The 27,696-nt window shown below is 44.0% G+C and overlaps 1 protein-coding gene across 9 annotated transcripts; it reads left to right on the top strand.

The window, feature by feature from the left end:
- Positions 1–393: 393 nt before the first annotated feature.
- On the top strand, positions 394–27,260 carry dnm2a (dynamin 2a). Of its 9 annotated transcripts, none has more exons than XM_030789658.1 (21): positions 394–733; positions 7,678–7,751; positions 7,868–8,017; positions 10,094–10,297; positions 10,444–10,542; positions 10,682–10,842; positions 11,036–11,178; positions 11,403–11,538; positions 11,872–11,939; positions 13,584–13,722; positions 15,269–15,355; positions 15,500–15,570; positions 17,212–17,263; positions 18,770–18,781; positions 22,131–22,241; positions 24,169–24,278; positions 24,407–24,518; positions 25,180–25,344; positions 25,813–26,036; positions 26,314–26,559; positions 27,133–27,260. In XM_030789658.1, exons 1-21 carry the CDS (start codon positions 573–575, stop codon positions 27,200–27,202), a joined length of 2,595 nt encoding a protein of 864 aa, XP_030645518.1. In that variant the 5' UTR covers positions 394–572; the 3' UTR covers positions 27,203–27,260. The 9 variants fall into 9 exon arrangements, with proteins under 9 accessions (XP_030645518.1, XP_030645510.1, XP_030645516.1 ...); XM_030789650.1 differs by lacking the exons at positions 13,584–13,722; positions 18,770–18,781 and adding exons at positions 12,640–12,778; positions 19,011–19,043; XM_030789656.1 differs by lacking the exon at positions 13,584–13,722 and adding an exon at positions 12,640–12,778 and having other exon boundaries at positions 26,323–26,559.
- The last annotated feature ends 436 nt before the right edge of the window (positions 27,261–27,696 follow it).

The raw sequence follows: 27,696 nt of genomic DNA, 5'->3' as shown, positions 1-27,696 counted from the left end.
AAAGATATTTTGGCTGTATATTACTGAACGGATTGGCACACTGCTGTACAAACTAAGACACTACTTCCCATATACCTAACCTTTCATTGAGCACAACTGAAAGTGGCGTCTAGACAAGGGCGGGAGGAAAAATTGTGATTGACGCATTGGTCGGCCATCAGTAATGCAGACGCCTTTTGGATGGCGCCGTTGTGTAAAAAGTAGACCAATAACACCCAAGAATAGACAGGGAAGTGCCTGAACACACCAATGGTTTTGACTCTCGTAACTGACAGAAGGTGGGACTGAAGTCACCGGTGGAGGTCGGATGTCGCCTGACCGGATGGTTGAAGTTTTGTTTTGTGAGTTTACGACTGATTGACTTCAGCTAATTTTGCGTATTAATGCGCACGGTTTATTATATTTGTTACATCGTCCAACAACTGTCACAATAACAAAGAAGGTATAAGTTATTTCTCTTTATCAGACTGAAGGCAGAACAGTTTGAAGGGAGGAACTCAACACTGAAAGTAACCCGAGCACCGTTCCAGTCAGTTTTGCTTGCGGGTGGACAAGCCAAACCCAGAGAAGCCATGGGAAACCGGGGGATGGAAGACTTGATCCCCCTCATCAATAAACTCCAAGACGCTTTCAGTTCTATCGGTCAGAACTGTAATTTGGACCTGCCTCAAATCGCAGTGGTCGGCGGTCAGAGCGCAGGAAAAAGCTCGGTCTTGGAAAATTTCGTCGGCAGGTTTGTTTATAAAGTCATTGATTTTAAATTTGCGGTTCGATTTCATTGTAAAGGTGACTTGGTTTTTCATCTGCCTTATGGAATGGCGTAGTGTTGTCTAATTTTTGGCAGCTGGCTCCGCGATTTTATATTTGTTAGGCGATCGATTCCCATGTATTTCGTGATATACACAAACACGTTACGCAAATGCCGTAATCAGACGGCCGCTCTTTCGCCTTGGTCGAAACAGGTTACACTGAAAACTGACGTAAACTAGGAAATTTGCGTGTCTCGTTAACTTAAGCAATGAAAGACTGTGATAAGGGAAATGTATATGGCTACGTCTGGCCTTGGGAACTCTGCTTGGAAGCAGACGCCAAAGAGAAAACACGGAAATGAAAGTAGACTGCTCTTAGACTAGACATGCTTAACTTTAGATAGCAATAGCTATCACACATCAACATATTTTGTCTGTTCCTTTGGTAATGTAACTTAGGTAGTAAGCAGAAAGGAATTTTAACCTCGTTTGACTGTCTTTAATACGGAGACATTATCTGCGTGTCAGAACATGGTAAACGGCGTCAGGTGTCCATATGCCTGCTTTTATAATATGGCATGCATGCAACCATGCTGTGGTTCCCGTGTCGGTCAGTCGGTGTTTGGACTGTTTTGAGACGACAGTTTTATCTGCGTGTAACACCTGCACACGTTTCCTCATTTTCAGATGAAATGGCTTTTTGGTCACGAGCCTATCAAAAGCTCATCCGAGTTTATGACTGATTTCAACGTAACATTGACACTACTACGTTACACATGTGATATATGTGCTTTAGAAATGTACGTTAGAAGCACCTGGTCCATTGGCCCAAAGAAAAGAGCTGGTAGTATTGAATCTTATCATTTCTAAGAAAGAAGGAAGTTGGAAAGTAGAGTAGAAATGGAGAGATAACTATTATCTTTATTTATGCTGTGTATGTTCTAGGTCATATGGAAATAAATACAGATTTTGGCTCTATATCCTATTTATGACTCACTGACACACCCAAGCAAGATAGTAGCAGGCTTCTTTACCTGGTAATCTGTCTCATTAACATACTCTGATTTACTCTTTCTGTTTCTCAGTCGGCCTTGCAGGAGACAGGAGGTTGTAAAAGAAGGGCAGAGACAGAACAGGCCTACATTTCTGTTTGTTGTTTTTTTTTTTTTTTTTTTTTTCTTTTTTGGTCTCCTTCTGTAATTTCCTTCCCCATTCTTTTATCTCTGACAGAGCTGTCTGACTCTGTCATGCACATGCACATAATTTGCGTTTTCAAGAAGATTTTTATTTTTTCCAGAAATGTGGTTTCGAGTCTGACTGGGTTTACTCCCAGTATCAGGATAATCCTGCATTAATTCCACATATGCTTTTAACACAACACATTTCCTGAAGAGACAGTTTGCCTTCTGGTGTGTGTTTCACCTGCACTCTTCTGTTGCCCATCAAAACCGTCATTCACTTTAAGAGCTCTTTCACTTTTGGTTCAAGGCATCAAGGTGGTATTGAAGTCCATGTACACACAGTTTAAGGGATACTTTATTCATCATGGCTTACTCAACTTCCCCATATGTTCTTTTCACTAGTCCTTCCTCAATCTTGATTAAGCTTTGAGGGTTTGTTTGCAGCTGAAATGTATTGAGGATTTTGCAGGTTTGCAACGCATTATCAAACACTCTACAAGTGAGCAAGTTACTGTGCTGTGAATTTAGACGTCATTGTGATATTACTAGTGTAAGTTGGGTCACTTAGACCTGGAGATGAACAGTCTTGCAGTTGAGAGCTGCAGTCTGTGCGACTTCATTCTTTTCATACCATTTTGATATGAGTCAAAAGTTCTTAAATGAATTTTGGCCAGGCTCCTATTGCCCTTATCTCTGTGATTTTTAACTTGTCTTTCTGTGCTTCGCGTCAATAGGAGAAAGTTACCGCAAAGATAATACAACTATACACTAGCATCCACACGCAGCTCGTTCAACACTTTTCTTCATTTTCCTCTGATACTTCATTTTCCTCTCCTCTCCTCTCCTCCCCTCACACGTGTTGCATTGCCCCTCAACACATATTCACGGTCTGTCGTGTGGCAAGGGCAGGTTTTCTGCGCTGCGTAATGCGCTAATGCACATAAGCACAAGGAAATGCAAATCTCCTGTGTGTGCGCGCGCGGGTGTAAACTTTCCGACACGACCAGGACTTTGCACTTTCAAGAGGGGGCACTTGACACTTGTGAAGTCGTGTTACCTTGTTAAAGAAGTCTTTAAGAAAGGGTCACGCGCAAATGCCTATACGACAAATGCCAAACTAACGCTCTCTGTCCTACCACAGGCAACAGAAGTGTCATTAGGTTGTCATAATACACACGTTAGATCCGAACAGATAAAATGATAGATGGCGTTTCCATCCATTGTCATTACAGATCCCTCTCTTTGTGGATGTTGCCATAAACATAAACAAAAACAGCTGCCTCTGACAATTGTTGTACAACCATAAGGACACCATTTATGTTGGTCTGACAGCCACAAGAGGGAAAGGAAAGAGTCAGCAGAATGAGTAACAGTGTCAGAGAAAATGCACTTGAGTTTCTAGTTTGTATGTCCTTTCATTGTGTGGATGTAGCCTAGATAAAGCAGGCCCCTGAAATGTAGGCCACTGAGAAAAGTAAGTACTGTCACAGTATTGTGTTGGAACATGGTATTTTTTTTTTTCCAGTGTATTTATTATTTCCTTAATCGTTACTTAGTACCTTTACAGCTGTAATTTGCCCTGTCGGTTCTGTATGGCAGAGTCAGTGGTGATAGTCATTGTGCTTCATTTTGGTTGACTCATCCCTGTGCTATTGATCTTATGTTTGGGCGTGCTACATTGCGACCCCGGTGAAGTTCAGGCGGTTGCTTGAGAATCGATTTGATCATCTCACATCCGCGCTGATGCTGCATGGCTGTATTCTCTGTTTGTCATGGCTGGTGTTGAGATTATCTCATGAGTGTGATGGCTACTGTTTAAAACCACGAAATAGCTGCTATGCTGGTCAAAGCATCTGCTCACGTTAAATGTGTGCTTGTGTGTGTGTGTGCCTGCGCGCACGTGTGTGTGTGTGTGTGTGTGCCTGCGTGTGGGAGGTCATTCAGATAAAGGGCGTTGGTTTTCTTGGGAGGGGAAATAAAAGCTAACACATGGGTCCGTCCTGTTTATTAGTTCAGTAAGGTTATTCCTGTATGAAGCGCTCACATAATAAACAAATCCCATTTAAAAAGAGAGGTGTTGACCACTCATCACAGAACTCTCTAGAAATCAGGAAATTCTGGCAGTTCTCGTTCTCCTCTGCTTCTCTCTTGTTTGACCGGGCAAACTCATATAACGTGCCAAACCTTAACTGATTTTTTTTGTTTTCCCCACACAGTTTGATATTTAGATAGTGATTTCTTATTCTTAAGTGTGTGTACACTGCTCATTTGTAATGTTTCAGAATGTCTCACAGACTGGTTTGGCGGTTTGTAAAACGCAGAGGTCATTTGAGGCAGGTGGTTCAATATCATGCACAGACTGGCTTGTTGTGATATTGCTCAGGGCTGCGGGTTTTGATTGAGTTTGCCTGGAATGCAGAGTCTGCCGGAGGCTTGGTGGTGTTTTTCCTGTGACAGTTCTTTAAAAAAAGGTGCTTTTTGTTTGTTTGTTTGTTTGTTTGTTTTTTTGAGAAGCTAAATCATGTTTCCCAAGCTAATGGAAGAACTCTGAGTCATTGTATAGGACACTGTGTCTGGATTCTGTATTTTGTTTATGTGCGTTTGTTTGTGAGAACGACAGAGATGAGAAGCTAAATAATCATATTTGGATTTGAAGGCCGTCAGAGACTAGCCCAGGAGAGTTGTAAGTAGTAGCTGTACCTGGTCAGACAGATGTTAGAAAATGAAGACAACATAAAACATTGCCTCAGTACTCTCTCTGACCTTTTGTGTCTGACCTCACTATGCTTCTATTTCAACTTCTGTGTACTAATAAAGAGCATTTAGCGTGCCCTGTTGACCATGAGAAGACACAACCAAACACAACAAACACATAAAGCTTAATCTATTTAGCACTGGTTATTAAAACAACAACAACAACAGAGAAACAAACGGGGGGGGGGGGGGGTGCTGGTTGGGACTATCAGTGCAGACTGTGTCAGATTTCATCTGGAATAACTGGATTTTCCAGATCCTTCCACAGTTCAGCAACATTTGAGATTGTGTGTGTGTGTCTTGTTAGAGCGCTGAGAGCATTCTGAAGACAAGGCCTTTCTCTAAGGAGCGTATTGTGGAGAGACGGTATTGTCCTAAGGGTGGGGTGGCAAGGGAACTCGTATCTGGTTCTGCAGGCTGCTTTGGGCGGACCTGCTATCTCATTTATTGTGTTTGTTTTGGGTGGAGCTTCAAACCGGAGAGCGTGTGATTGGACCCCGTCTCACGAGGGGGGGTGTGTCCAGCCCTGAAGGGTTTGGTGACAGATTGTGAGGGAAAGTAGTAGGGAAAGAAAAGCTCCATAAATAATTTGGAATCGAATACAAAGTGGGTTGAAGATCAGGTCTTACTTTTATGACCGCCTGTTTCTGCTCTTCTCCTCTCTACATTAAACCCATGTCTCTCAGGCCCCAGTGCTGAACGCCCACTGTACACGGTGCATTTTGGTTCCTACTCCTCACTGCTGTAATTAGTTAAAAGAGCAGAGTTTTTGAAGAGCAGCTACAGGTTGAATCAGCTGTGATGTGGCGGAGCTGGAGTTGTCTTGTGGTTCCCCAGAACTAGAGCTGACAACCGCTGATTTACCCCATCCTGATACCATCCGGAAACCCGACGGTTCATATCTTATGTTTTAAGATGTAAGATAGAGATTTTATAAGATAGAAATGTGTGGATAAATAAATTGGGATTTTAGAGTTGATCGGATCACTAGCTCCGTCAGGCTGAAACTAGTGCAAACTAGCAGATTTGAATTCATTTTTAGATGAACACTGAAACATAGAAAGTTGGTTCTGTTTTTTCCTGTTTGAAGAAAGGAGAGGAGAGGATATTGGTTAGTGTGTGTGTGTGTGTAGTCTCAGACAGAGAAACTGTTCTTGGTCTGTGTATGCATAATATATGAAATGACACACAATCTGGTCAAGCTCTTCTATCATTTACAGCATATGAATAATGGACACAGGCCCTCCTGCTATTTCCCTGGAAGTTTGTTTGTGTGTGTGTGTGTGTGTGTGTGTGTGTGTGTGTGTGTCTGTGTTTGTGTTGGAGTTTCTGTTGACTAGAGATGATGCACCCTATGGTGTGGCTTTGTGTTGTCTTATGCCTTGTTCTTGTGGGGGTTTTTTTGTTTTGTTTTGTTTTTTAAAAAAGACTAAACATCATGTCATCATGTTTATCAGTTGTGTCTTTTTATGCTATATCTCTTGTCTTGATCTTCGTGTGAGGCTTTGGATGGGCGTGGCCCGGGGGGAGGGGGGAGGGGTGTTGCAGTGAGAGTGGTGCAGTAAGAGAGAAGGGTCTTCATCTATTCATCCATGCACTGAAAGGTCAACACACAGGGCTCTGTGACCTCAGCCTGTCTGTCTCTCTTAGTCCCCAGCCTGCAGGATGCCCCCCCCACCCCCACCAAACGCATCCTCCATTACACTATTCCATCTGTACTGAACAGGCTACACACACACACACACACACACACAGCTGTGTGGTCAGAGAGAGAGAGAGAGAGAGAGAGAGACTGTGTAGTGTCCTGTGGTTGTGTATTGTCAGCCCTGTTAATGATGCTGTTTTGTCTCTGTGCTCTGTGTATGTGTCTTCCTCTCAGAGCCATAAGACCGTACCGCCTCAGGCCAGGCACTGCAATATGGGACGAATGAGCTCACAGAATGTTGGGTGGATTTTCAGTGGGCTGCATTGGCTTTGATTACCACCAGATGTAATGTAATGGTGTGTGTGTGTGTGTGTGTGTGTGTGTGTGTCTGTCTCTAGAGTCAGATCATTAAGACACAGGGGTGGGTCCTCCCTCTGCTGTGTAAGACATTCTTGGGCATGACTCAAACCTTGGATGGAAAAAGTCTCATCAGCCTTTCTCTCGTGGGACTCTGTAGGGTTTTTGCGCTCTTTCTGGCTATGTTCTCTCTCACACAGAAAGATTTATTCCTTTAATTATCTTGCTCTATCAAGACGTCTTAATTTCAGACATAGGATTCTCCTCATGTTCTACTAGTTTAGCTACTTTCTCTTCTATCTTGTTTCTCAAGGAAACAAAATGAATTACATAAATTAAGAAGACACATGTTAAAAAATCCTTAAACAAGCTGATGGATCCTCCATTGCTTGGACTCTTCTAGTCATATTGTTCTAGTCATAAGTTAACACGTCAGTTAAGCGCGTAACAGTTTCTTGGTTTTAATCTCATCCCGTAAACACAGTTGTATGAATTAGTAGAAAACAATTTACATTCACACTCATCTCTGTATTGTTTTTTTTGTTTTTTTTTTTAATTTATTTTGTTTTTTAGATATTGTCCCAGCTAGTGTCATGTTGGCTGAAATGGAACTTCAGTGAAAGAGGCTCCGCTGTGCCCATCATGTGGAAGAGTTTAGCAGGCAGTACTATAAGATGTATACGAGTCAGGTCCCTGTATTAAAATTCATTGCTACATGGGCCTGGACGGCAGCGGTTCTGTGGCGGGGGGGTGGGTGGAGGTTGTAATGGAAGAAGGAATATGAGTGAGTGTGTGTGTGTGTGTGTGTGTGTTGATTTGCTTGGAGTTTTGGAGGCAGGCCGTAAACACTCGCCACACTGCTCATGAATAATTTGATTAGACTGGCAGCAAAAAAAAAAAAAAAGGAGTTTGATTGCTTTGAATGATTTGAGAGTATCTGTCATTCATACATCTCTCTCTCTCTCTCTCTCTCTCTCTCTCTCTCTCTCAGGGACTTTCTTCCACGAGGCTCAGGCATCGTCACACGCAGGCCCCTCATTCTGCAGCTGGTTAATCATAAAGCAGGTGAGTGGATGTTGACTGAGGTCAATATTTCTGCCCCTGCTCCCCAAATAGACCCCTGTCCTCTACATCCATCAACCACACTAATCCCCCCCACCCCTGTCTGTGTGTCATTGTAGAATATGCCGAATTCCTGCACTGCAAAGGGAAAAAGTTTGTGGATTTCGACGAGGTTCGGCAGGAGATCGAAGCCGAGACAGACAGAATTACGGGATCCAACAAGGGCATCTCTCCCGTTCCCATCAACCTGAGAGTCTATTCTCCCCATGGTAATGCACACACCTACGCGCACACACACGCATACACACACACATTTTACAGTTTGATTTTATTCCCTGAAATGTGGGACTGCAACAATAACTGCGTCACCGCCATACCGCGATATTAGAAGGTGTACCGCGGTGTTGATCCCGTTGCCGCCATTACCGTCATACCCGCTTTTTTCCCCCCTTATCTGAGAGTGCTGCCATCCTCATGTAGCTTTTGGCATGATCTATGGCTTTGTCTACCGGATATTTTCGGTAAATGAATACATTTTTTAAAACTGACTTTTTTCTTTCAGCTTTGAGAAGGATCGCATCCACAGTATGCATGTTTTTTTTTTTAAATCTCTCCACGCGAGAACAAGAAAACTATTTTAAAATGTCCAGATCTCTGCGCTGAGCATGCAGATAACATTTAGCAAGCGCATCACGTCAAGCGCAACCTTCTGGTCGACTGACCAGTCAAATTATTTAAGAGGACTGACACTAAGGAAAAGCAGTTTGCGAGTCAACAAATATGTTTATGGAGGAAAACATTCAATGTATGATAACCCCTGTCTATACCCCTGTTTATTAATTATACTGCATAACAAAACCCACATAAAATGCTTTTAAATGTGTATAATAATTATTTCTCTAGTCTTAAGGTAATCAACCAAATATTTAGCATTGTATGTGGTGTTTGAAAAGCACGCCATGAATAAACTAGTACAGTTAGCCCAGGCAATGGCCCAGAACGCGATCAATAAAACAGTAGAAATGATGTTTGTACACCAAATGGTTGTATGATTGTTTAGGTTAGCCATATTTGTTGTTTAATACAGATATTTTCTTTAGTTTGTGATTGTATGATTGTTTAGGTTAGCCATGTTTGTTGTTTAATACAGATATTTTCTTTAGCTTATGATTGTATGATTGTTTGTTGTTTAATACAGATATTTGAACACCAGTTACTTTTTTAAAACTGCTGCCTCGACACTCCTCAGAATGCCATTAATCAGTTGGAAGACACAAATTAAATATGTCAATATTGGATTCAAATAAATGTGAATATGATATGTAACATGTAACTGTAAGTGGCCTATTTCACTAGTGATTATAACAAATCCTCAGGACTGCACATCATGGGAACATTAACAGACATGCCATGCGGATATAGTCTTTTTCAATTATGTTTACTTTTAACTCTTTAAACTCTTTTCAGCTCAACAATTTCAAGATATTTAGGGGCAAGTATAATGGAGTATTAGGGCCACAATAAGGAGACAAAAAATTTCGAGAATGAGGTCTTAATATAATGAGAATGAAGTCGTTATTTAATGACAATAAAGTCATAGTATTTCAAGATTAAAGTCGTAGAATTACGAGAACAAAGTCTTAATTTTACAAGACAAATCCTACTATTATGAGAATAAAATGTAAAAAAAGGCATAATTTTTTAGGAAAATATATTACCAGTAACCGACGAAACGGGCAAGAGGACGGTCAGTGGCAGCCTGAGTCTGTTTTTGGCAACTGCCGTTTGTCCCAGGCGTCGTGCTGTGCCACACACATCAGTCCTGATACTTATGATAATGTGGTGCTGATGCGTCAAAAGTATTTCATTATTTGTGAAACCTACACTCTAGTATAACTTCACAAGATGCCCCAAGTTCCTCATTTTAAAATAGCACATAGCCTAAAAGTATAACTTTATTCTCGTTAACATTTGACTTTATTCTCGTAATATTACGGCGTTATTCTCGTAACATTATGACCTCATTCTCAAAATCTCAGATTTTTTTTCCCCCTCAGTGTGGCCCTAATACGCCATCATAGACAAGTAAGGTCAAATGAATGAATAATTAAACACGGGGGGCGGGGGTGGTTGCGGTATTACCACAAGCCGCAAGGTGGCATTCTTCAAATACTGCGGTAGGGAAATTTCTGTACCGCTGCCGTCATATTCATCAGTCATCTATGCACATGTAATTACAGTTACAGTAATTTTAAATATCATTCCTTGTTTTTTTTTTTTTTTTCTTTTTTCTCTCTGTCCACCCCTCTCTTCTGACATTATCATTATCATACGCTCTCGTGCAGTGCTGAATCTGACTCTTATCGACCTGCCGGGTATGACGAAGGTTGCCGTGGGCGACCAGCCTCCGGACATTGAGCATCAGATCAGGGACATGCTGATGCAGTTCATCACCAAGGAGAACTGCCTAATCCTGGCCGTGACCCCAGCCAACACTGACCTCGCCAACTCCGACGCCCTCAAGATTGCTAAGGAGGTCGACCCTCAGGGTAAGGGCTTTTACCACCAGATTTCTTCCATCGCCAAGTTTCTTCTATCACCAAATGTATTGGCCAAAGTGGCCTTTGGTTTTGGGTAGAGGTCAAGGAACAGAGGTGGACTGAGAAGATTTGACCTTTTTGACCTGTTTGTTCAGGACTGCGCACCATTGGCGTGATAACCAAACTGGACCTGATGGACGAGGGCACGGATGCCAGAGACATCCTGGAGAACAAGCTGTTGCCGCTGCGCAGAGGTGAGAGGAGCAAACGTAACCACACACACACACACACACACACACACACACACACACACACACACACACACACACACACACACGCACACACAATCTGGCATTATGCTGTTTGGTGTCTAAACCATGTTCTGTGCTGTAGGCTACATTGGAGTGGTGAACCGGAGTCAGAAAGACATTGATGGAAAGAAGGACATCCGTGCTGCGTTAGCTGCAGAGCGGAAATTCTTCCTGTCTCACCCTGCTTACAGACACATGGCTGACCGAATGGGCACACCTCACCTTCAGAAGACCCTCAACCAGGTAACAGCCCCTGGTCTTCTTTTCCTGTTAGTCTACATCTCTGTCTGTCTCTTTTTCACACAATGCACCTCTTACCTGCTATCTATCTTGTCACTCCTGAGTCCTCTGTCTAGTCCCTTTATCTTCTTTCTTTCTTTCTTTCTTTCTTTCTTTCTTTCTATCATTTCTCACATGCTGTTCCTTCTCTTCACAGCAACTTACCAACCACATTCGGGACACACTACCAGGACTGCGCAGTAAGTTGCAGAGTCAGCTGCTTTCTCTGGAGAAAGAGGTGGAGGAATACAAGAACTTTCGCCCCGATGACCCCACCCGCAAAACCAAGGCTCTGCTCCAGTGAGTGGGACCCACTCGCACCTCAGTTACCGTGGCTTCCGTGACAGCCACCCTAGCGTCGCACTACACGCGCACTTCACATGACTCTGTGTGTCACCTCCTACTGTTTGATTGTTAAATTGCCGTTTCAGCGACCACCGAATGTCTGATGGTTTCTGAGCGATTTGGAAACCGTGACCCTTTACTAGCAAACGGCTCCAGATTGTCCCGTTTCCTCTCCACAGGATGGTGCAGCAGTTCGGGGTGGACTTTGAGAAATGCATCGAAGGGTCGGGAGATCAGGTGGACACAGCCGAGCTGTCGGGCGGAGCCAAGATCAACCGAATCTTCCACGAGCGTTTTCCCTTCGAGCTGGTCAAGGTAAAGCCACACCCATCCTCTGAGTCTTCAGTGTGCTTTACACGCATAATCATAACAATGTGAATGTAAGAAATGTCTTTTTTTTATTATTATTATTTTGGATTTTAATTGAACTGCCACAACAAGATATCATTTAAACAGTGTATTTGACAGAGGGTTGCAAAAATTGAAGCACTATTGCAGGATATGTTTTGGTTTGGTAGAAGTGCTATTTGGAGCTTTGATGTTGCACCATGCTGGGAATGCATGGATGGAGGGGAGTCTGTACTATGATCAAATCTCTCTCTCTCTCTCTCTCTTTCTTTCTTCCTCTTTTCATCCCTCTCTCCACAGATTGTGTTTGATGAGAAGGAGCTGAGGCGAGAGATCAGTCACGCCATTAAGAACGTCCATGGAGTAAGGCAAGTAGCGGTTCAGAGATCTGTGCTCTTATCGGCACCGCAGGAGAACCCGGGGGGGGTGGGGGGGGGGGACGCTAACAGACCACCAAACCCAGTCTTCCGCCAGCCTGCTGATTGGTTGCAGGGGAAACGTCCAAGCTCTGAGAAAAGTCTAAACATGTCTCCCACAGGGCAATCCACTTTCCTGATGCTTTTGTTATGTTGTAGTATGTGGAAACTAAACTTGTTTTTTTTTTGTTTTTTGTTTTTTTTTTAAGTCATTTTTGTCCCTCTATCTCCTAAAATTCTCTTCCCCCCCCCACACTATCTGTTCTCACCGCACTTCGTTGACACTTTTTTTTTTTTTTTCTTTTCTCTCCTTTTCTTACTGTGTGACCTTTTTGGGGTTTTTTTTTTATTCTCACTGTGTGTTTGAGCTTGTTTGAAGTTGTCTCAGGTCCTGTTTTCTTCACTCTCCCCCACTTTTTGGGCTTTTCTCTTCTCTACATGTTTGTGTCTGACGTTGACTTTGTGGCCTTTGTTTCTCTTTCTCTCTCTCTCTCTCTCTCTCTCTCTCTCTCTCTCTCTCTCTCTCTCTCTCTCTCAGTCTCACTCACACTTTCTCCCTCTCTCACTTTCTATCACTTTCTCTCTCTCTCTCTCTCTCTCCTTTTGTCTGTGTATTTTTTGTTTATCTGTCTGTCTTCCTGTGCGTTCTCAGAACTGGCCTGTTCACTCCAGACCTGGCGTTTGAAGCCATCGTGAAAAAGCAGATCGTTAAGCTGAAATCGCCTTGTATCAAATGTATCGATCTGGTCATTCAGGAACTCATCAACACGGTCAGGCAGTGCACCCTCAAGGTACTGCAGAGAGGGCAAGGGCAGCAGCAGCGCCCCTGATCCCCAGCCTTGCCACAGGGGGGCGCACTCCGGGGAGGGTCACACCGCTCCGAAACACACCGTCGCGCTTTCAGTGCCAAAGAAAGAGGAAGAGGAAGAACTAGCCTAGAGCGTGAGACTATGAAGCATAGTGTGTGTAGACAGGGGCAGAGAGTCTAGTGTGTGTGTGTGTGTGTGTGTGTGTGTGTGTGTGTGTGTGTGTGTGTGTGTGTGTGTGGGCGTGTGTGACCCTCTCAGCGCTCTGGCCACTCTGTGTGCAGGCCCTGCTGTCATGTGTTGGGGTGTTGTGAAGGTGTTGTGGAGATGAGATGACTGGGGAAAAGATATCTCCCCAAACATCTCCGGTCTGATACAGACAAGCTGTTGGATTTACCCACATCCTCCTGCTGTTTATTGGTTTTGAGCTCAGCTCGTATGGAATAGTTTATTTTTCACTTTATCTCTCTGTGTTCCCCGACTGAGGTGAAATGAGGTAAAATTAATTTGATTTCATTTTTCTGCTTGGAGGATGTGAAAACCCATGGCTTGTCCTGGTTGACCTGCTTGTGTTTGAAAACTAACCGAAGACAGTTTACTAACTGAATAAAAATATCTTCTCTTCTGTTTTTTTCTTTTATCTTCTCCTCCTGCTCTCCTCCTGGTCTGTTTTCTTCCTTCCTTTTCCCCCACTCTGCTATCTCTTTTCTTCTGTCTCTGTCTCCTGTTCTCCTCTTTCCCTCTCCTCCTCTGACCCCCAACGCCACCGCGCCCTTCTGGACGCTCTCAGAACGGGCCTGTTCACCCCTGACCTGGCCTTTGAAGCCATAGTGAAAAAGCAAATCCTCAAACTGAAGGCGCCCAGCCTGAAGTGCGTGGACCTCGTGGTGTCCGAACTCACCACGCTCGTGAGGAAGTGTGCCGGAAAGGTAACGGGGAAGCCTGCGACGGGGAGGACAGGGTGAAAAGGAGAGACTTAAAAATGTCTCTCCAGCCCCTTCCGCCCCCCCCCCCCCCCTCCCCCCACCCCCTTCACACCCACATTACCACACGTCTGCGTCCTGCTCAGCACGACATTTGTCTGAAAATCAGTCACTTCCTTACCCCCCACTGCCCTCCTCAGCGTTCCGACGGGTCGTCTTCCCATCACCCTCATGATTCTGTGTCACACGGTCACAAATCTCAAATTACTTTTTGTCCTGACCGATTCACTAATTATATGCAAATTGCTCCCGAGGGAGAGAGAAAAAAAAAAAAAAGAGCATTTCTTTATGTCACCAATTTTTTTTTTTTTTCTTTGGCTAACCGCTTTCCACACTCTGAGATGATTTTGTTGATTTATTCGTGTCCCGTACCACGATGCACGCTCTTCCATTTAGTCCAGTCACAGAAGTAGTCAGCCAAGGTAACATTTCCCAGTGACCCAGAACTCGGCTCTATTATTCAGCCTTGTTATGATGAAAGCTCTGCTGTACACGGCCTTCAGCTGTACCTGGTTTGAGGAGCCGCTGGACAGTTACCATAGCAACGGAGTGCATCTGCCACCTTGTGGCTTGATATGAAACGGCAGTTTAAAATGTAGTTTAAAACAGAGTCAGTTAAAGTAAAGCCTTACTGCAGTTTCAATTGTATAGAATCTTCTGTTGACTTTCTGTTCTGCACTGTTTCCCTCCACTTAAAGCTTTCATATACTTTCTTATTCCGTCTTTCACTTTATTTTCTGCTCAGTCAACTAATGTCTCACTAAAAATATTAATGAAGTACCACTGTCAGCTCAGGAAGACTGCACATGGGATGATAAACTATATGTATCACTATATGGGATAGAGTATATGTATGTGTGTGTGTGTGTGTAACATACACATGCAAACATTCATATGGGTAGATATATATGTATATATATATATCTATGTAGATAGATCGATAAATATAGATATTTATCTGTGTCATTATTTGACTCACCGTTCATTACTGAGAGTTTATCAGTTCAGATTTAGTCTTTTTACATTTTTTTCTCCATTAAATATTTGTTCATTAGTTCATGGTGGTCATTCCGAGCTGATGGTGAAGGCCTTGTACAGGCCACTGTACAGACTGGGATAAGCAATCAAATCTGTGTGTGTGTGTGTGTATATGCGTGTGTGTGTTTGTGCTTGCGCATTGCATGATTACCTGCATAAATTCACATTTCCATTCATGCATATGATTCACTGTACATGCTCCACGCAAGACTAGTCTTTTTTTTTTGTTTTGGGGTTTTTTTTTCACTGTGCATATTGTCATGTGCAGGTTTTTCTTTTTTTTTTTTCTTGAGTCTTTCTTTTTTGTGGTTTATGATTGCTGTTGAAGTGCTTTTGCGTAATGCTACACGTGTGAAATATGTTTGGGTATATATGTATGTGTGTGCATGCGCACACTTGTGGGTTTGTTTATGTTGCTGTCGTCTGCAGTTCTTTTGATGTTTTTCGTCTACAGCTGAACTCGTACCCAAGGCTGAGAGAGGAGACGGAGAGAATCGTCACCACGCACGTCAGAGAGAGAGAAGGCAAGACCAAGGACCAGGTAAACGCTCTTCCTGGAAGCTTCCACGCTTTGAACATCCTTTGTTGTGACGTTACCTAACCGCCGCATTCATATCATATCTCCTTCTGTCGTTTTTTTTTTTTTTGTTGTTGTTGTTTTTTTTTTTTTTCTGTCCTTCTCTAGGTTATGCTGCTGATTGACATTGAGCTGTCCTACATAAACACCAATCATGAGGACTTCATTGGCTTTGCTAAGTATGTCTTTGAGATAAGTGTATTCTGCATTTTCTATACTCATTCCCTCCCTTGTCCCCAAAAAAACATCAAAAACCTTGCCCACTGTCACTCACAGTACGATGTGTGTGCTTCCTGGGGTTTCCACTAATCCCTTTATTTCTGCAAGCTAATACTTCACTGGATTGGAGCGTATGACTAACCTCCTTTTGGAGAAACTTGGCATGGAAAGGAATGTATAGCCTATGACCTCAGAGAATGCCCCAGTGCACCAGCCGGCCCTGGCCATTCACAGCATTTAGAACCTTTCTCTGCTCCTCTTCAGCTCCGGATTCAGATCAGACTCTGGTTCTTAACATTTGTAGAGGATTTGTGGATCTTTCTTCTTTCACCGTCTAATAGTCTCCCCCTCTGTTTTGGCCACAATTTTGAATGCCCAGTTACAGTTACCTGTGATCAGCGGTAAATCTGGTCTCCAGCCTGGTAGCCATTTCAGGTGCGCCAGTAAATGCTTAAATGCTTCCCTTGATGCAAGTAAAGATAGCCAGTGTGTCTTTTCAAAGTACCAGCTGTGCAGGTCGTTGATAGATGTAGCACACTTGCAGAGTGCTGTTTGCATATCGATACCTAAAACTTTAGAGCTGCCTGACCGTCAGCAACCAGTACTGACTAGTAAAAGGTAGAGTGAGTCAGGCCGCCTTGGAGGACACAGCTAATCCCGTTCTCTCAGACACCCTGGGCCCACCCATCAAACTTAATCCCAAACATAAGGGCCACACCTACTTCTATTCTTCCCCATAATGGTTTAGAATAGCAGTGCACTCTCTGACGTCGTCTGTGTCTCTGCCCGAACGTCTGATTGAAGATTGCATTACACGTAAGTGAGATTCACGGAATGATTCGGAATGACTTGTTACGGATGTGACTTGCTGACTGAAATCATAAGTCTTGTGAGCGCAGAAGCTCTGCTTGCATCGTGTAGGTAGAGTATTGGTTAACACCTAGAGAACAGGAAAAGAAAGAAAAGAAAAAAAAAAGTGATTGCATGGACAGTGTGAGATGGCTGAGCTGGCACTTCATGATTTTTCTCAAGTTCTCGCACCTTAAATGAGATCTTGGCAGTGTCCCCTTGCCCTTACTCTTACCCCGCCCTGTGTGAGGTGGCTTGCCAGGTGTGCGTTAATCATGCGCATGGTCTGCGTGGTAGTCAGGGTAACCGTGGTAACTGTTCTCCTGACGTCATTTTCAGTCTTGACTTCAGAAGGATGGATGATGGTACCTCACCAGGGTACACCAATAACAGGTGCGCTAGCATATCCACACTCACGCACCTGTACACAGGTGTCCGTTAGTCTCCCCCCTCTCCGTCACTGGCCAAATCCCCTCTATATTCTCCTTCTACTGCTCTCTCTATTCTGTAGCATTCTGGTGTGTGTGTGAGTGTTCGTATATGCGAGTGAGCGTGCGTATATGCGAGTGAGTGTGTGTGTGTGAGCGTGAGCGTGCGTGCGTGTGTGTGTGTGTGTGAGCGAGCCACAGCATTGTTTGCAGAGTTGGTTAACTGAATTCGCTGTGTCAGTTGTGTTATACAGAGAAATGGAAACTGTTTCCATGTATAACTCTTGTTTTCCGTTTTTGTCCGGAACATTCTTCCTCCCACAGTGCTCAGCAGAGAAGTACACATGTGAATAAGAAGAGGGCCATTCCTAACCAGGTACAGACGCGTGTTTTTATTTTTTTTTTCCTCTCTCTCTTTTTACTTCAGCCCCATAGTAAAATCTACTCACTTCCTCCACTGTCTGTGTTCATAGCCCCTTTTCCACCAAAGATCAAGAGGCCATTTAGGCATGTGATAAGACCTCAATATATACATAATATATATATTGTATAATATATGCATAATATATTTATTGTATGTAACCTTGGGCTTTAACCTGTTCATTACTCAACTTTCCCAGTGAAACAAGGGTAGTTTGGTTTTTCTTTGGTCATTCTGTGTAAGTTGCATTTGACCAATCAGTGACATTCATTGCTGCGAGCTCTACCCCAATAGTTCCTGGGCTCTTAAAGTACCTACTCCGGAGTAGGAACTCAAAAGGGTCGAGAAAATGTGGCCCTGTTTCCTCTGGCCCCGGCCCCCCTGGTAGAAAATAGGGCAAAGTTCCTGAGCTGCCTAAAAAGTTCCTGAGGTCTAAAAAAAAAAAAAAAAGTTCCTATGGTGGAAAAGGCCTTCATGTCATGATACCTCCTCATTCTAGTCTCCCTGAACCCAGACCACTGTAAACACCTAGACCTCTACCTGTGTGACATCCATCCATCCCTTTCACAGCCAATCCTCACATCTGCCTCACCCCAACTCATCTACGTTAATGAACCTCCTGGTTTTCCATCACTCATCATCCATCCACTGTGTCTGATGAAACATCACGTGTTGAAATTGCATTTGATTTTTTTTTTTTAAATACGAATTTATATTTATTAATGTGAAAAATGCTTTTAATGCTGCTATTACACAACCATGCACAGGTTTCCCATTCCTAACAGTTTCAGTCTATAAAATGATTCCTGTTGTTGTTGTTTCTTTTGGAGGTTTTTTTTCCCCACTAAGCACAGAGCACAGTAACACTGTGTAAAGTTGGAAGTACGTTATTTCAGAGGGCTGGGGTGTTGTCCTTATGAATGAGGGAAGACATCCATTTGTTTCTTCCCAGATATTGTGCTTCTGCTCTCACTTCTACCACTGCATTACTAGTTGCACGGAACACTCTAAAGGCATGATTCTGCACAGCAAAATAAGCAAATAATCTCCGTATTATTTTGGGGTTTTTTTCTTATCCTTTGTCATGCCTTAATTAACTCAAGCAACTTTTTTTATTATAATTCAGAATGTGCATGGATCCAGCTGTCATAATGAAGCAACCAATGTGATAAGTCTGATTTACGGTACTGCAAGTCAATCTAATTAATGCATGTAACTATGTTCTGCTCTCTCTCTCTCTCTCTCTCTCTCTCTTTTTTCTCTTTCTCACTTGATCCCTTTCTTTCTCTATTGCCACTTTCCCTCTTTGAAACCTGTACTTTTTCCCCCCACTCTCTCTCTCTCTCTTCATTCATTTTCTCTGTTTCGCTTTCTCTTTCCCTTTCCTGCTTTGCTTGTTTTCTGAAATCTTTCCTCTCATCCTTTACTCTAACTGTCCCCGCCCCTTTCTTATCACTGCAGGGTGAGATACTGGTAAGTACCCCACAATTACAAACCACACCCAGGTAGATGTATCCAGGGCTCAACCAATCAGGAGAACTGAGGCCACACCGGGTCAGGTTATTCTATTGTCTCAGGGGGGGACGTTTTGGAATCATAGGTTGAGAGTTGAATGGAATCTACCTGAGGCTCCCGTGTTGGATGGAGGGTAAGCTGATAAAACAGCCTGTTTTACCTTGCCATTTTCTCTTTCCTCCTGCAGCTAGGTGGACTGAGAGAGGGCGAGGAAGAGAAGGTACAGTCCTAAACGAAAACGATAGAACCTGGGACTGATATCAGTGGCAATAAGATTTTCTGTTACCGTTACCAGTAATCGGTAATGTGCACGAACATAACCCCCAAATAGGGTCATTAATTGGCCTGATTGTTTCTCTAACACACAAAAGTAATTCGTGTAATTGAACAACTCAAAAGCGGCTCGCCAAGACCGTTTACTAAACTCGTTCCTTTTGCTGTGTCTTGCGCTGCGCTCTAAAGCGCGGCCTAACGCCACCGCGGCCTAACGCCACCGCGGCGGCGGCGAAGCCTGGTGAGTTTGTGACTGTCTGAGGTGAGGCCTCAGTTTTCCTGACGCGTGGCCGAGTCCTGGCTGCTCCGAGACGGGTGCGCAGAGTTTGCCTTTGTGGAGAACCAGCCTCCACATCACGGCGGGGGGGGGGAGGGGGTGGGACCCAATCACCCAACCGACAGAACCGGAAGAACACCTTGATAATTCTCTCACCTTTCTGTGTTTGAGTTTGTCTTGTTTGTCTGTTGTGTTTTCTGTGATTGATATGTAATCACCAATTCAACCGACAAGTTTCGATCGCAAGACTCGGAAAAATTGATGTGTCTTCATGCTCATTTGAGATCTTTTTCCTTTTCTCTCTGACTGATATTGATACAGCTTTGACTGGCTCAGGAGTGATATGATCGTAATGGGAGATTTAACCCGAATCTGATCTGTGTGTCTGAACTAAGTTAATCATTACCTCAGAGGGAAGGTGTTTGGGTTCTTGGTTGATTGCTAAAATTGTCTTTTAAATCCAAGGTTTTTGTTTCTGAAAATAAATCTGCTGCGTGATGGGATTGGCGGCCAGTTGATGTTTAGTCGTATTGATTGATTGGTGTTTATTTAATTGCCATTCATTGATTCACTGCTTCTTTGTTGATTACTCTGCATGTTATTTTTATGGTTTGTTGTTCAGAATTTGGTTTTGCATCTTAATTTTGGTCAGTCAGTCGGTTGGGGTTTGTAATTTAAAAAAAAAAAAAAATATATATGATCGTTTAAAATCTTTTAACGTGATGACCAAGTCGAAATTAGCATCCGAAGAATAGTTTAGAATGAACCTCGCATAATATTCAGTTTAGGAAACAAAGAGGAAAAAAAAATTCATTTGGTGTTATCATTTAAGGAAATCTTAACTGCTCTGTCCCGGTGTTTCGTCATTGACTGAGAATTCGTATGACGCTGATGACCGAAACATCGTCACGTGCTTTGTGTTTGTGGAAATGAAAATGTGCGTAGCAGAGAAAGCAAAGCTGGCGTTGTTTTATCAAGCGCCGTATCAAAGCATGAGAAGCACAGGCATGCTTCCTCTCATCGCCCTCCCCTTTCCTCCCTTCTTTTTATTCTTTTCTTTTTTCTTTTTTTTTTTTCCTTTTTCTTTTGACTCTTTTTTGTAGTTGTGCTGTTTTTTGTTTTTTTTTGTTTGTTTTTTTTCGTGTACTGACAGCACTTACTCAACAAAAATTAAATAGGTTTTTGTTTTTCCTCTGGTTTTTAGGGGGTGGTTGAAGGTATTTCCCCACCAAGGCAAACAATGAATTCAGCTCCTTTGTTCTAGCTCTCTCTCTCTCTCTCTCTCTCTCTCTCTCTCTCTCTCTCTCTCTCTCTCTCTCTTGCTCCTCTCTCTCTCTCTCTCTCTCTCTCTCTCTCTCTCTCTGTGTCTTGTTTCTGTTGGCATTCTTTTACTAATGACTCCTTCTCTCCATCTCACCCCAGTCTTATTGCAAAGATTGGAAAGAGGTTTGAGAAAAAAAGAACGAGGGAAGGAAAGAGAGAGACAGAGAGAGAGAGACAGATGGCAGTCAGTTAAAGAAGTGGGTCTGCTCTAAGTCTTTTGTAATAATTCTTTTAAATGAAGAGAGATTTGCTTTTTGGAATTGTGGTCTGATATGTATGCATATTCGAGATGCATGAAACACAAAAGGGCTAAAACAGTGTGGAGAATGTGGCTTCTTGGGAGGATATAAAAATCCACATTCATCCAAAATATCTGGATTCTCTAACCCCACAGAGGTAACCTCGCAGACCTGCTAGAATGCCTAGCTATGTGGTCTCCTCTCTCTCTTTTTTTATTTCCTCTTTCTCCTTCCCTCCTTCTCATTCCTCCATGTTCTTCCCCGTGTCTTATCCCACTTACCTTTCATAAGATGTTCTCCTGTCAGCCCTGTTCTTTATCACTCTCTCTCCCTTATCCCATTCTCTTGCCCTCTCTCTCTCCCTGTTTTTTTTTTTTTTCCTTCCTTAAATAGGTTTTTAGCCCCATCTCGTCCACACTGGGCTGACTGTCATCTTCCAGTTAACCCCACTAACCCATGCTCTGTTTTGGCTAGCATTGTGTAGTTTAGCTTGTGTTGGCCGCCTGATACTGATACAGCCAGCATACCGCTGCTGACCTCTAACCTCTAACTATGTGTACGGCCGTTCGGTCTGGATGGCAACTGGTGAAACAGTGCCCTGCGTTTCGCAAGGCGCACCGTAAGAGAAATGATCCACGCAACCATTGTGCTCTTTGGATATTTATTACGACGTTTCTCAATGTCAACCTTTACAGATCTGTTCTGTGCTCTCTCTCTCTCTTTTTTTTTTTTTTGGGGTGGAAAAGAAAAAAGAAAAATCAAATATTGATTACTTAATCGCTCAAAGCTCCGTTTCTCATTCGCATGTTGTTCAGGTTGAATAAGCAACATGCGTTCTTAAGTTACTATTGACTGCATGGTTTTTAAAGGTGCCCCCTCATGTTTTGATGTGGAAAGTTCTAGAGTAGAGCTGAATGTCACCAACTTTAATCTACAGCACCAGTAGGAAAGGGTGTTCTGTAATTTGCAGCAATTTCAAAATTACAACATGGTATATGAATTTGTTGTTAGTAACAGGTAAGTCATTCGTGCATTTAGAACAGGCGTTTAGATGATTCCAGAGAGTTCCAGAACAGAGGGATTATTCAATCACAGTGAACTGAAATCTCATGAGTTATCTCCCTATCCTTGTGGGACACCCACCCCCCCCCCTTCCCCTCCCCACCTCCTCCTCCTCCTCACCCTCTCCTCACAGGTAATCCGTAAAGGTTGGCTCACCATCAATATCAGTATCATGAAAGGCGGCTCCAAGGAGTACTGGTTTGTCCTGACTGCTGAATCCCTCTCCTGGTACAAGGATGAAGAGGTAAGATTCCCCCCGCCCCCCCCTCATTTCTGTCATTTCTCTCTCTCATTTCACTCCTACCCTAACATTGTACTTTCTAACATCCTCAACCCTGAACCATCTCACATGCAGACAAAGATAAAAACACACATGCCATAGACGTCTCCTCCTCCAGTCCAGTTGACTTCTGCTCCCAAAAGAGTTTGCGCACTTGTGCGTGTGTTCACGCGTTGTTGTTTTTTTTTGTGTGTGTGTGTGTCCCAGCCCAGCCTAACCAATGTGCGGACTACTGTTCAGCTACAGCCTGATGAACAGGTAGTCTGAACACTGGGCAGGCGGGGGGGAGGGAGCCGGGCCGGGTGGAAAGGCCGCCAGGTCGGTCAGACTGCAGATCAGTGCCCTGGGGAACTGTGGAGCGGGGGGGGGGGGATTGGAGAGGAGGGGGGGGGGGGGTGGCAGAGTAAACATTTCACTTAACCACACTGATAAAACCCAAATACATGTACACAGTTTTAGTGGAGTTATATCAACCAGAAAATAAGAACAGTTTAACCGATATTCTCATTAAAAGAGGAGCTTCGTATTGATGGGGGGAGATAAAATGAAGAGGTGACATTTGAATTGATGAGAAAATATTTGACTGTAGTTACATTGTCTGTCAGAGTCCAGCTCCTGTAAAATATCTGTCTGTACGAGTTTGCATATGTTAAATAGCAAATGCTAACGACATTTTCTTTTTTGAAACGGTCTGTGGAATTTTATATCGCAGTTTGTCCATGGTTTCCCTAATCACATTGAAAAATGCAAAAAAAAAAAAAATCACTCGTTCATGAAATATAACATTTTTAGTCATTAAAAAAATCATTGTTACTTTTTTTTTTTTTTCCCTGAGTAAGCCCACATAAAGAAGTTAACTGTCAAACGTACAAGCGCCACACTTACCCGTCAGCGTCCAAAGTGAGCTCAGTGCTTCCTTGCTCTGGAGTGTGTCCTACTTTAGAGAGAGTTTCTAATGCCTAAACGCTAATAACTCTCATCTCACATTAGCCAAATATAGCCTTCCTGCTTCCTACAGTCAGTCTCACATACAAGTGCTGTTCACGTTTGGGCAGTTTTCCGTGGAAAAGAGAAAGAGAGGAAGAGAGAAATGCTGAGAGAGAGAGAGCGAGAGAGAGAGAGAGGCAGGGACAGCAGGAGATGGTGGAAGCAAACTGACGTGGCAGGCGGGCTAAAAAGTTCCAGCCGGGATCCGACTTTGGAATTTGCAGGAAATCGTACTGGTTTACTGGGGGAGGCGGGAGAGAAGTTAGAGTGTGTGCGTGTGTGTGTGTGTGTGCATGCGTGTGTGTGTGTGTGTGTGTATGTGTTGGGGGCAGGGTAGCTGTGTGTTCCTTTGAGTGATGTAACTATTGGGACTGGAGATCTCTCTCGCTCTCTCTCTCTCTCTCTCTCTCTCTCTCTCTCACTCACTCACTCACTCACACTCTCTCTCTCTCTCTCTCTCTCTCTCTCACTCTCTCACTCTCTCTCTCCCTCTCTCTCTCTCCCTCTCTCTCTCTCTCTCTCTCTCTCTCTCTCTCTCTCTCTCTCCCTCTCTCCCTCTGATTCTCTCTATGTCTCTCTGAAGCCTCTGTTAGTGCAGACATAAACGATTCCAGATGCTTCTCCTCAACACTGAAAGCTGGCACCCCCCCTTCTTTTCTTCTCTAGGCCACGCCCATGCTCCTCCTCTCCCTCATCCCTCTATCCTTTCTCTCCGGCCCCCAGCCTGGTGGTGGTCCGTGGTTTATAAAAAGCCTCCACAGCCAGAGGAAATGGATTTCTCTCTCTCTCTCTCTCTCCCTCTCTCTCTCTCTCTCTCTCTCTCTCTCTCTCTCTCTCTCTCTCTCTCTCCGCCCTGGAGAAGTCGTCTGTTTTTCATTTGCATTAGCTTCTCTGTGTCTAACAGGAGAAAGAGAAGAAATACATGCTGCCATTGGATAACCTCAAACTGAGAGACGTTGAAAAAGGCTTCATGTCCACCAAGCACACCTTTGCTATCTTCAACACAGAGCAAAGGTCAGAGCTGTGTGTGTGTATCTGTGTGTGTGTGTACATTTGTGTGAGTTTGTGTATGTGATATGTTCCAGTTTGTTGACCGCTGCGGGTGCTGATTATGTGTGTGTGCTCTGTGAATGACCGTACAGGAATGTGTATAAGGACCTGCGGCAGATTGAGCTGGCCTGTGAGTCACAAGAGGATGTTGACAGCTGGAAAGCCTCTTTCCTCAGAGCTGGAGTCTATCCTGAGAAAGATCAGGTACTCTAGTCTACATAATTCCACCCAGCTCCACATATTCACCCCAATGTACTCTATGTATTCACACCCAATGTACACTATATTTATGCACCCCCAATGTACTCTATGTATTCACACCTAATGTACACTATATAGATGCACCCCCAATGTACTCTACATATTCACCCCAGTGTACTCTATATATTCACTCCCAGTGTACTCTACATATTCACCCCCAATGTACTCTGTACATTCTCTCCCAGTGTACTCTATATATTCAGCCTACTGTACTTTACATAGTCAGCCCCTGTGTCTACATGTTTATCCCAGGAGACTCTACATATTTTAACCTGCCGTAATTTACTCCACATTTTCACCCTGTAATACTCTGCATTCACTCCAGTATACTCGACATAGTCACCCTACAGTACTCTGCATATTCCCCACGGTTTCACCTTTGGAGTGAGAACACAAAACCAACGGATTTTCCACACATCTATAGACACAAGGCTTGATTCAACTGAGTCTTCAACTTCTTCACATGAGCTTTAAAAATGTCCCTCAGTGTGTACACAAATGTACCTGTAGGTGGAGCTAGAGTGTCTTCAAATGAGTGAATGTGTTGTTGCTGGAGGAGAAGCCATAGCATACATTTATGAATGTGTGTGTCTCGTTGGTGTAGGTGGAACAGGAGGAGGCAGGTCCTGCAGATACAATCTCCATGGATCCTCAGTTGGAGAGGCAGGTGGAGACCATCCGTAACCTGGTAGATTCTTACATCGGCATCATCAACAAGTCCATCAGAGACCTGGTCCCCAAGACCATCATGCATCTTATGATCAACAGCGTGAGTATGGGCAGAGTGCAGCGATGTCATTGGTCAGGATTAGGAATGGCATGTCCGTCTGCCAGTGTGACGGGAGATTTAAAGGGGGCGGGCTGATTCAACCTAAGGCATACCTCGGGCATGTCTGTGTGTCTATGATTTGAAAATTCTTTGTGGGAAATTGGTATAAAAAAAAAAAAAAAAAGAAAGAAAATTGTAATGCAATGTTTCTGAGATCTGCTAACCGTTTGAATAGGCTATGTTTCATGACTGTATGTTGACTCTACGTTATTGATTTTTTTCAAGTATTTTTTTGTTAGAAAAAAACACAGAGACAGAAAAAAACAACACTGAGCTGTAATGAAAACTAACAGAGCACTGCCCTCCTAGAGCTTTCCTGACTGAGACATTTCATCCTACATTCTGTTCTCTCTTTTCAACCTTCATTCATCATTTCTCTCCTTCCCTGGCTCCCTGCTGGTGGTCCAGGCAAAAGACTTTATCCACTCTGAGTTGCTTGCTTACCTGTACTCATCCGGAGACCAGAACAGTCTGATGGAGGAGTCAGCTGATCAGGCTCAGCGCAGAGACGAGATGCTGCGTATGTACCACGCCCTAAAGGAGGCGCTGCACATCATCGGAGACATTAGCACCAGCACCGTCTCCACCCCAGTGCCTCCACCTGTGGACAGCAGCTGGGTGCAGGAGACCAGGTGAGAGGGACCACTGTACAATAATAGCAGATCAGATTTAGAGGGAGGTATGTGTGTGTGTGTGTGTGTGAGAGAGAGAGAGAGAGGGAGGAAACGTGGCTTTTTTGCCATTTAGACATGTATAAATCTCTGTTTATACACTCTGTGCTGTGACTGTCAAAAGCAGGTGTTGAAAACCCTGAATGTACTGGCTAATACATCAGATGAGCTTTTATGTTTTACATGCTTTCATTTTTCTTCTCCCCTGTTCTGCGGTCATTGTTGTTCTCTTTCACAGCTCGCCTAGCCCCACCCCTCAGCGCAGACCACAAGTGGCGGCTCCGCCTCCAAGCCGGCCCCCAGCAGTGAGAGGGCCAACGCCAGGGCCTCCTCCACTGAACCCCTCCCCGGCATTTGGAGCTCCACCAATCCCCTCCCGTCCGGGGCAGCCCATCAATGCCTTCAATAACAGTGCCCATGACCCTTTCAGTGCCCCCCCACAGATCCCCTCCAGACCTGCCCGTGTACCCCCCGGCGTGCCCAGGTAAGACCTGCCACTCTCAGCCCAGACTGCATCCTCTGTGTGCCTAATGTGTCATGTTACTGCCCTTTTCCGCTTTTCACCGGCATTTCCACCAAATACCACCTGTCCATCAGTTCTCATGGATCAGGACTTCAGGCTTTGTTTGCATTTGTGTGTGTGTGTGTGTGTGTGTGTATATGTGAGTCTGGGTGTGTCTGTGTGTGTCTGTGTATGTCTGTGTGTGTGTGTGGGTATGGGTATGGGTATGGGTGTGTGTCTGTGTGTGTTTGGTGTCACAAACAACACTCCACTCATTCTACAGTTGCCTCTTTCTCTGTTCTGACCAGTCTGACTCAGAACTTTGATTCTTCCCCTCTCTTCTTCCTGCCCTATCTTTTTTTTTTTTTCACACCCCTCCTTTCCATCTCACTGTACTCACTCTCATCTTCACTCCCTCTCTCTTTCACTCCGTCTGACTCTCTTCCGTTTCCCTTTTTCTCACTCACTATCTCTGTCTCCTTTTTGCTCCTTTCGTCTTTTGGTGGCCTGTGTGAGTGAGTCTCACCCTCTCTCACTGTTTTTCTCCCTCTGCAGCAGAAGACCCCCGGGCGCCCCCAACCGGCCCACCATAATCCGCCCCGCTGAGCCCTCCCTGCTAGACTAGACCTGTGCACGGGCCAGGAGTGTGTGCTTGGGCTAAGAGTGAAAGAGAGAGGAGAGAGAGAGAGAGAGAGAGAGAGAGTGAGAGTAGGAGATAGAGGGAGAAAGAGGACTAGAAGGAGAAAGCACTGAAATGTGTGTGTGTGTGTGTGTGTGTGTGTGTGTGTGCGCGCGTGTGTGTGTGTGTGTGTGTGTGTGTATACCTGCAGCCTGACCAGTAGATCTGTGTAATCCATTCTCAAAACTGTTCACTGATGAAAGCTGCTAATTTCCTCCTTTAGTTTTTAAGCCCAGAGGACAAAAAACAGGCTCTATGTGCAAAAGATGGGGAGAAGTATTTGACCTTTTTTAAACTTGTGTATGAGCTGGAGTTTCAATCCGACAGTAACTGAAACAATGACCTCTGTCTGGTTAGTCAGCGTTAACACAGGTGACCAGCAGGGGGCGACAAACCAGTCTTGTACATATATATATAAAACAAAGTTTAAATATGATATT

Source organism: Chanos chanos, chromosome 13, assembly GCF_902362185.1.
Source record: "Chanos chanos chromosome 13, fChaCha1.1, whole genome shotgun sequence".
NCBI lineage: Eukaryota > Metazoa > Chordata > Actinopteri > Gonorynchiformes > Chanidae > Chanos > Chanos chanos.
This window is presented reverse-complemented; position numbering and strand designations above follow the sequence as displayed.